Raw genomic sequence first — 10,507 nt, forward strand, 5'->3', positions numbered from 1 at the left:
AAGGTAAGATCGGGAGTAAGCATGCAGAGTTGATTTTTTACTTCCAATTTGAACAATTGCAGAAAAAATCAATCCTCTCCACTTGAAGGTAGATTGATGCACACAGATTTGTTCATACCTTGCAAGTACCGTTGTATGAAAACAATATGCATGATCATGGACCAATGCAGTGAGTGCTCAACCCATCTGTACATATGCTGCACTATGCCCCCGTGTCGCTGCCATCCTTATCTTGCCTCTCCTAGATCTGACTCCCCACAGTGTCGTCTTGCTGTCCCTTCCCGGGTTACCTCGATCTTGCAGGAGAGGAGGATGGGAGGGCGGTGGCTAGAGTCACCAGTGGCTGGAGATAACGCTGGAGAAGGGGATGCAATGGAACTGTGGAGGGCGGGTCGACGACGAATCCCGCAATGCGCGACGCACGGGGCGAGTAGCGAAGGAGGTTTGGGGTGTCGCCCGAGAAGATTGGAGGCTGATGGGGAGGTGGCGGATGGTCGGAGAAAAAGATCGGCCGCGCTGCCGTGCATGGCGGCGGCGGCGGCGGCGCAGCAGTACTCGTACGCGAGGACGAGAGCCCGTGCTTGTGCCTGCGTGTTTTTCTTTGTTTAGCACTCAAAGTAGCACCACGTGTAAAATAATAATGAATGCAGGGACCTTTTTGTAAGAACGAAACGTTTTTTCAATTGACCAGTTAAAATAGGACGGCGGGTTGATTTATCGGAAACATAGGGGCTTTTATGCAAAATCGCGCGACGACGGACGACCAAAAGCAATAGTTGGTTTATTAGTAGGTAAAGATAAAGATTTAGCCTGCCACGTAGAGTTCGATAGAAGCTTATGCTGATTGCGATCTTCTCTTGATGAAAAGCAAAGTATGCCTCACTTAGAGAACAATTTCAAAGGCCACCACATTTTGTATCCAGATGTAACTCTTCTCAAGTTGCAGAGTCCAGTATTCAGTTTACGCTTCACGTATCATTTTCTAAGGGAGCCGGCTATGGTGATGGTGCCACTGCGACATCATGGAAAATAATTTCTGTCGTTTCTATATACATAAAAATAAGTATTTAGGTATTTGCTAGTATCAAATGATTTACAAGTATGACCACTCCTATCCTAAATGAATGAATCACACATAAAGTGCAATCACGTCGTGGGTCCACGTCATTTGTCCTGGAGCCTGAAGAAGGCCATGAGAGGCCCGTAGACTCTTTCCTTGGCGTTCCCAGCCAGGACGAAGTCGGCGTGCGCGTAGTCCGCGAGGTACTGAACAGTGAGCGTGTCGCTGTCGTGCGACTTGAGCGCCTGCTCGAGGCGGCGCACGTCCTGCACGTCCGAGAGGCTGTCCTTGCCGCCGCTGCTGAGGAAGAGAGGGAAGTCGTCGGGGATGGCCGACACGTTGTACACGGGCGGCGTCGCCTGCCCGTAGTACTTGATGTTGTCGCTCGCGTCGCCATAGTCGTACTTGGCGATTATACCTCTTCTGATCACTGTTGGGTCAAATTATATGGGCCACGTTAACACCAGAAATCTTGTTTCATCTCTTTCTTTCTTTCTTTCCTTCTTTTTCGACGGAAAAAAAAGGTGTATCGACTGTGGCTGGGCGCACTCACTTTTTTATTTTTTTGAAACTGAAAAGAGATAGAGCGTACTCACTTTGAGCCAAATGGACCATGTTCTTGGTTGAAGAAGCCTGTGGCTCATGAGCGAGGAAGGTCTGGACAGAGGAGTTGTCGAGGCAGCAATTATCGCCTGTTGGTCGACCAATAGTTGCTTTCAGTACGCCGACCAGTTACTCAGTTAGTTATAATAACAAACGGAGAGATAGAAGCAGATACCTGTAAACGATGACATGAGATCGTAGCAGTTCACCCCTGGTAGCTTGCATATGTCAGTGAGCAGACCGTGAACAGCAGTCCTGTATAGAGATCTCTCATTAGTTCCCAGCCATCGTCAGTTGAGTTACAAAACAGACGAAATTTCAGAAGAAGAGAATGAATGGGGAATGCTTAAATTACCCTGTTGGATCGAACTCATCGATTCCCAGCCAGTAAAGAGCCTGCCATCACAAACATGAGTGTTATTTTTGATTCATGTCGTGTGAGTGTGATGTGATACTCTCGGAATCAGATCAAACATAATTACCTCGGCGAGGAAGACGTCGGCCGCCGCCAGCGCCAAGGGCGACGACACCTTGTTGAGGAAGGCGATGGGGCTGAGCAGGCCAGCCGAGCGCAGCATCGACACGTGCTGTTGCTGGTCGCTCAGGGCAGCCAGCGCGATCAACGTCCCCTGCATTCACACACGATGCCACAGGTTTCTTAATCTACTCGGGATGCCCTGAGAGAGATCCTGGTGAGTACTCCTATTTTGTTTTGTTTTGTGACTTACCAGCGAGTGGCCCACATAATGCACCTTCTGCTGGCTTGAATGGTCGTACGCGTACTGCAGCATCGCCGAGAGATCGTTGCTGGCTAGCTCGTCCCATGACCAGTTCCAGTAGGCCTGTGGGGGTTCTCATCCAGCATTAGTATTACATATTACAGTACTATAGTACAACAAAGAAGAGAGTGCACATCACATCATCTTCTAATGAGAGGATGTACGTGCACGGAACGCACCGGATCACTGGAAGAAAGCGATGTGTGGCCGAGGCTGTAGACAGTGCCGCGCGTGTTGGCGATCCAGACGTCGTATCCGTTGTCCGCTAGGATGTAACCCAGGGACTCGTTGGGCGAGTTCATCAGCCATGTCATCCCGTCCTGCCATTTCAACAAAACAAATGTCATCACTTGCACTTGCTATCGCAAGCATAATTAACATCCAACAGTTGCTTTTTCGTAGTACTCTATATGTATACCATCATGAGGCCGTGCTGCAGCAGGACCGGCACTTTCCCACCGCCGCCCGTCGCCGACTCGCCGCTGCGGCCGCTCGTGATTCGCTGCAGGCTTAGGATGTATCCGTCTTGGGTCGTCACCTGCATGTACGCAACCGCCAAATTAATCTTCCGTCAGTTAATCAAACATGATGAGATGAACACACGCGCCTGGTTACTGGAGTAATTAGTACCGTGTGTTCCTCGCATCCGTAGCCGAAGGGCTCCACCCTGGACCGGCACGTGCCGTTCGCCGCCGCCAGCGATTCCTCCGGAGCCGATCGTGCTGCCGAGGCCCCAACGCACATCACGACCAACAGGCTAAGGATGCAGCTGCTGCCTCTCCACATTGTTAATCTGGCCATACGTACGCACAAGTTTTTTCTTCTACCGATCGGCCTAGTCGACGTGAAATCTACATTCTTCTCTCCCCGATCCATCTTCTTTTATACCAGTTGGAACGGTCGGGTCATTTTCGACGCAGATTAATTAACCAGAGGGCTGCAAGCAGTATTGTATTGAGCTATCAAGTAGACATCACCTTGCTAATTCACGGCGTTGTGGCGCACTTAAACATAGTTTACACATCAACCCTTGTTGCACGCAGGCTCCTTAAGCACGCCGAATATTTCTTCTTGTAATAAAAGGCAAGCGTGCATTTTACATCACTTCCCGCCGATTCTCGATCAAACTTTTTTCTCTACTACCTAAAAGAAACGCAAGGTTCCATCTCCCCTCTTACGTCGCCCGCCCTTCGTCCATCCTCCTCGTGCGACCCCTTCATACGCTTTCATTTTTGGTAATCAAATCAATCTTTGGTAATCAGATCACTCTTTTCTTAGGCAATGCAATAAATTCCCGGGTGGCGATCGATTTGTTCTTTGGTAAGCATGGTAATACAATAAATTCATGAGGAGGCATAAATCACGGGAAATCACGGTAGGTAATCAAGCAAGGACCCCGCACGCTGCCTTCCTCTTGTGGTCTATCCATGCCTCCCATTCGTGGAGCCCTTCCCACCTTCTATTCCTCCTCTCCCGTGGAGCGTCTCCACCCCGTTTCCTGTCTCCCCGGACCGGCACCGCACCCCATCCAATCCCCTCTCCTATCTCTCCTAGAAATCATGATGGGGTGGTTGTCAGGGGCCCGATCTGAAGAACCGCAGGGCTACGCCGTCCTACGACGATGGTCAGAGATTCCGGCGGAGGCGCGCAAGGGCATGCTAGCCGTCGCCAGAAAGGGGAAGCGGAAGTTGACCGGAAACTTCAACGGTAGTGCAGCTTTTATCACCCAATGGCCTCATCTACGTGGTCACTAACTCTTCCGCTCCGACCATAGACGCCGGCAGGGGCAGAGATATGTCAACGCCATTGTGTGCTTCACTCTGCTCCCTCACCACGGCAAGCAGACGGAGCGGGTGGAGGCACCGCCTCCGCACATCGTCGACTTTCGAGGAAGTTCCCCATGGACGGCGAATGGAGCTTCAAGTTCATCAGAAAGGAAGAGCTCGAGAAGTTCACTGTTCATCAGAAGTTGAAGGACATCGACGTCATCAGCACGTGGGCACGGAGAGACCAACCACAGGAGACGTGATGGAGACTGGAGGCATGGGTTGGGTGTAGACTGAAGATCACGTGTCAGCTGTTGCGAGGACGAGGACGAGTGCCTGTGTGAGCGCCACGGCGCGTTGTGCTGGGTGGCGTTGGAGGATGGCAGTGCTACACCCGAGCTGTCATCCTTTATTCCACGGTAGGTTGTAACATGTCCGCTGATCTCATGGCAGCTTAGCCTCTATTTCCGTAGTCTTGCAGCTTTTGTTATATAGATTAAACTATATGACACTATACTAAATTTGATATATGGTTTGTGCCTATATTTTTCTGAAATTGTAGCTGTAATTATGCTAGGTGGTTGGTTACTGCCGGCTAGAGGGCTCATATGAAACGATGTAGATCACAGGTCGCAGTTTACTTGATCATGTTGTGTATACATGCATAAATCAAATGTTTGCTTCACTTTTGAGCTAGCTGCATCTGTTTTCTGTAGTTTCTTCTTTGTAATTTGTAAGAAAAAAGGTGTCCTAATAAATGAATGTTTTCGTACATTTGCAGTGGTGTCGCTCTTCTTCCCCTAAGCCGACTTATTGTGCAAAGAATTTTCTTGCCCTTGTGTTGTGTTCTATATATTATTAAACCTCTTTAACCTTCTTGTTTTTTTAAGTATTTGCCTGCTAACAAGGATGAGCAAGGAAATTTATTCCTATGGTTACATTTGCACTTTTATTAGAGGGAGAGAGACTTAAGACCAGCACAATGTGAAATATAAAAACTGTACAGTGGGGTGAAAGGGAGATTGCGAGCTGGCTATACCATTGACAAAGGCCGTACACCTAGATCTTTACGACAGAGATAGTGGGTGAAGGAGGAAGAAGAAGAACACTGATTTTAGCAATAGAAAGAACAACAATATCATCTGATGGTAGCAGTAAAAATGCAACAATGTCATCTGATGTGCATGAAGATCCTACATGTATATGTTATCCACAATTAGTGTTGAGCCAACATAATATGTGTGTACCCGTGCAACGCACGGGCACTTACCTAATTTAAACCAAAAATAATACGCCCCTTCCTCACAAACCGTATAAGGGTAATATGGTCATTTAACCATAATATATACCCACCAGGGCACAACCCCTTCGTCTTGGGCCGGCCCATTTTTCTTTCCCTTTTTAACTTTCAAAAAATAGGTGCATGAGGTAGGATTCAAACTCTCAAGCTCTCAATTTACTTTCACACGCTGTAACTTTTTTTTGAGGGGTCCACACGCTGTAACTAACTAGGACAACTAACTTGCTGCGCCCAGTAACTTCTTTTATTCTTTTTGTTGTGCATCTTCTTAGTTTGGTTTTTGTTTTGTTTTCTTTGGCCCTTTTATTCTTCGATTTTGTTCTATTTTTGTTTTTCTTCATAAAACACGTTCTCGTCCCCGTGATAACAAAATGAGTCGCACACGTGGTGTTAAACACATATAGTTAACGCAAAAAAAATATATTAAATACAACATGTGAGCGTGTTTCAGTAAATAAATGAAGGAAACGTCCGTATGCACAAGATGGATGGACAATTCATTCCACGTACTCTGTACGCATGACGTACAGGTTCTCGTCGCATGAGTCGCCATGTCAGTCCTCATTTAAAAAATAAATAAACGCAAAACAAAAAATGAGTCGTGTTTCAAGGAACGAAGGAAACGCATGCCGTCCGGTCCACGTGTGGTTTGAGTGACTAGCTACCTACACTCTTTTCTTTTAATAATAATCCATAGAAAAAACCACGTACAGTCTTTTCTTTTTCATTTGCTTCAATTTGTGAACATTTTCTTAAATTCATGAACGTTTTTCAAATCCGTGAACTTATTGTTTGAATCCACGAACGTTTTTCAAATGAATGAATGTTTTTATTTGTAAAACTTTTATCAATTTCATGAACTTTTTTGTCAAATTCGTGAAGTTTTTTCAAATTGATGAACTTTTTCTGATTTCACAAACTTTTTTCAAATTGGTAATTTTTTTGTCAGATTCATGAACTTTTTCAATTTCGTGAACTTTTTTGTCACATTCGTTTACTTTTTTTTTTCAAATTGACAAACATTTTTTAAACTTGTGAACTTTTCTTTAATCTATGAACATTTTTTTAAATTTAAAACTGGCAACTTAGGCTGACATTTTATAAAATTTTAAAAACCGGCAACTTAAGCTGGCAATCGGGTCGGGTTTGGTCGGGTCAACCTCTCCCAGACTCATGCCCGAATCCCTTGTCGGGTCCATCGCCCGCCGAGGACCCTACACATGGGTGACCCATGCCTGAACCCATCGAGTAACCCGACCAACTCGGGCACCCATTGGTTCTAGCATTTTATTACGTTTTTATTTTACTCGCTCAATGCATGTCATGGTTGATGCATTTCCTCTTAACCAGCACCCTCATAATCTTCTTTATATGGTAGAGATCCACCGACTAGACGCTAGAGCAAACGAGGTGGTACTAAACAACCTGCTCTCGTAATCAATTCACTGACATGCATGCAATATACTTTTTTTAGGGTAGCATGCATTTTTCTAGACAATGTGTGTTGCACCTTCAACCTTTGAAGGTCCAATAAGCTGAAATATTGCATCATTGCGATGTTATTTAGGGTGAAGATGTTGACCCATACCCAGCCCGTTCGGGTTGGGTGTCCATGAGCTCGGCCACCCATGGGTCGGATTATTTGGTTGACTGACAACTGTGTAACCAGACTGCCCTATTATATAGCCTAGATTCATGCCTCCTGCCGTGTAACCAGATGAAATGGAACTAAAACCATGAACGGAACATTATGCTGCCTATAGGTAAGCCAGAAAAACACCATGTTCAATGAAGAGTGTTCGCGTAGACCAGAAGGCTCCATCTGAGAGCACAATATTTCCTGATATCGTTGAAATGGCCTCGATATTTTTCCATGGCCTTGTACGATCAATTCAAGGCACCATACCAAGTTGTTTGAGTTTTCAACAACTCTTGCATTTTCTATAGTTTTTTCGGTGAAAAATGGCCGATAAATGGCCAAACGTGACGCAACTTGCAGTGTTGGAAGTCGTTCAAACCTGGTATTGATGCCTCATATGTTTGTGCCAGACTACTGCAAAAAGTTGGGGTCATTTATATATAGTCCAAAAACCATTAGTTGAAAGGGGTGTGCTAGACTAGGCAACATGGGTGTATCTGTGAGCATGTAGTCTTTCCTAATTTAAATGCTCCAGTTATTTGCAATTTCTATCATTAACAATCAAAATAAACATTTTCTTATATCCTAACCATTTCTTGAAATTTGTCAGCGATTTTAGAATTTTAAATTGTGTATGAAAATTATATAAACTTGAACACTTTTTGCAAAATTGTTATCAAATTCGCAACAATTGATGTTGAACACAAATGATTATCAATCTACATGCTCGCAAAATTTGGTGTCATTTCGTGTATTGCAACAAATACACCATGTTCAACCGGGACCATTCGGGTCTGCCGATAGGGCAAGTTTTGAAGCACTTTTTGTCACATTCACCAAATGTACGTAGCCAAACAATTTCCACACAACGACAACACCTTGGCAAGCATGCATGCCAAGTTCCATTGGTTTCCGACATTTCATCCATTGTCTAGGGTTTTCCTGGTGAAAAAAAACATAAAATACAGGCCAAACGTGACACAACATGCATTCCGTGTCCGAATTCGCTCAAATTTTGTGTGGGGGCTTACCATGGGCATGCCCACCCGCTGGCAAAATTTGATGTCATTTCATGCATGCCACCAAACAAACCATGTACAACATGGACCTTTCGGGTATGCCAGTAGGGCAAGTCTTGAAGCACTTTTTTCTCACCTCCACCAAACGGACCCAATTTGTTCCACACAATGGGAACATCATGGCAAGCATGCATGCCAAGTTTCATTGGTTTTTGACATTTCATGCATTTTCTAGGGTTTTTCTGGTGAACAAACCCTAAAACACAGGCCGGACATGGCGAAATGTGCGTTCGGTGTTCGAATTCGTTCAATTTTTATGTGAGGGACTGTCATGAGTATGCCCACATGCAAGCAAAATTTGGTGTCATTTCGTGCATGGCAACAAATACATCATGTTCAACTAGGTTGTTCGGGTTTGTCGGTAGGGAAATTCTCGAAGCACTTTTTTCACCTCCACCAAACGTACCCAATTTCCACCCCACAATGGCATCACCATGGCCAGGATGCATGTCAAGTTTTGTTCTTTTCTGGCATTCTATGCATTTTCTATGGTTTACTGATACATCTCCAACGTATCTATAATTTATAAAGTATTAATGCCATGTTTATAACAATTTTATATGGTTTTGGTATGATTTGATTAGAACTAACTCGGACTGATGCTGTTTTCAACGTACTGTCTTTGGGTTGATTGATGATCTAGATTGGTTTGAGTTGTATGTTTTATTTTGGTGTTGTCCTATGGTGCCTTCCGTGCCGCGCACACGAGAAGGATTTCCGCTGTATGGTGTTGCAATACGTCCATGATTCGCTTATAGTGGGTTGCTAGAGTGAAAGAAGCTTAAACCCGAGTAAGGGGGTTGTTGCTTATGGGATAAAGGGGACTTGATACTTTAATGCTATGGTTGGGTTTTACCTTAATGATCTTTAGTAGTTGCGGATGCTTGCTAGAGTTCCAATCATAAGTGCATATGATCCAAGAAGAGAAAGTATGTTTATAAAATTGCAATGACGACTACCGATCTTGTTAACAATTGCCTAGGACAATTCCGCACACCGATCCATCATTATTCCACACTCACTATTTATAATATATAATAATATATTCTAACTTTATGTTAACAACACCTACTTTTATATTCTAGTTCTCCGATATCATGCAAAGCTATCCTCTTCATACCCACAACGTAGTTTTATTTCTCGTTTTTAGATGGAAGCAAACGTTCGGTGTACGTAGAGTCGTATCGGTGGTAGATATGACTTGAGAGAATATCAATCTTACCTTTAGCTCCTTGTGGGTTCGACACTCCATACTTATCACTTCCACCTTTAGAAATTCCTACTATGATTCCTTGCACTTGGGGATTATCATTTACCCGTGAAAAAACCATAAAACACAGGCCGGACGTGGCACAACATGCGTTCGGTGTCCGAATTTGTTTAGTTTTTGCATGGGAACTGCCATGGACATGCCCACATGCTGAAAAAAATTAGAATCATTTCGTGCATGGAAACGAATACACCATGTTCAACCGGAACCATTCGGGTCTGCCGGTAGGACAAGTCTCAAAGCACTTTTTTTTCACCTCCACCAAACATACCCAATTTTTCCACACAATGGCATCACTATGGCCAACCTGCATGCCAAGTTTCGTTCATTTTTGGCTATGCATTTTCTACGGTTTTACCATGAAAACCCCTAAAACACAGGGCGGACGTGACACAATGTGTGTTCGGTGTCCGAATTCGTTCAATTTTTGCATGGGGGACTGCCATTGGCATGCTCACATGTTGGCAAAATTTGGTGCCATTTCGTGCATGGCAAAAAATACACCATGTTCAACCGGGATCGTTCGGGTCTGCCGGTAGGGCAACTCTCTATGCACTTTTTTTCACCTCCACCAAACATACCCAATTGTTTTCACATAATGACATCACCATGGCCAAATGCATGCCAAGTTTCGTTCATTTCTGGTATTCTATGCATTTTCTACGGGTTTCTCAGTGAAAAGCCCTAAAACACGGGCCGAACGTGACACAACGTGTTCGGTGTCCGAATTTGGTCATTTTTGCGTGGGAGCTTCAACTGCTCCAGTGTTGCATCGGGCCCCAACGTCGCGCATCCGTCGGTGACGACGTGCCACTCCTTCGACAGCCGTGTGAAAATCGTAACGAGCAGCGTGAAGCAACTTAACTCTACCGGCGGCCACGAGAGAGTCGACGACCAAGATCGTCCATCGCTGCTTTCGGATTCGGAGCTCGCCATCGAGTAGAGTAGGGGCGACAGGGGAGAAATGGGCCAATGGGGGTCTGGGGAGGAGGAAGAGGGGCGACGTGTGCT

At 45.1% G+C, this 10,507-nt stretch overlaps 1 protein-coding gene across 1 annotated transcript; it reads right to left on the bottom strand.

Moving 5' to 3' along the window:
* Nucleotides 1-1,164: 1,164 nt before the first annotated feature.
* LOC119359431 (triacylglycerol lipase 2-like) lies at nt 1,165-3,228 on the bottom strand. Its single transcript, XM_037625624.1, has 9 exons — nt 3,073-3,228; nt 2,861-2,980; nt 2,622-2,762; nt 2,392-2,505; nt 2,146-2,292; nt 2,019-2,059; nt 1,839-1,918; nt 1,657-1,752; nt 1,165-1,490 (listed from the first exon to the last, which is right to left on the bottom strand). Exons 1-9 carry the CDS (start codon nt 3,226-3,228, stop codon nt 1,165-1,167), a joined length of 1,221 nt encoding a protein of 406 aa, XP_037481521.1.
* Between the last annotated feature and the right edge of the window lie 7,279 nt (nt 3,229-10,507).

The sequence above is a fragment of the Triticum dicoccoides genome, chromosome 2A (assembly GCF_002162155.2).
Source record: "Triticum dicoccoides isolate Atlit2015 ecotype Zavitan chromosome 2A, WEW_v2.0, whole genome shotgun sequence".
Lineage (NCBI taxonomy): Eukaryota > Viridiplantae > Streptophyta > Magnoliopsida > Poales > Poaceae > Triticum > Triticum dicoccoides.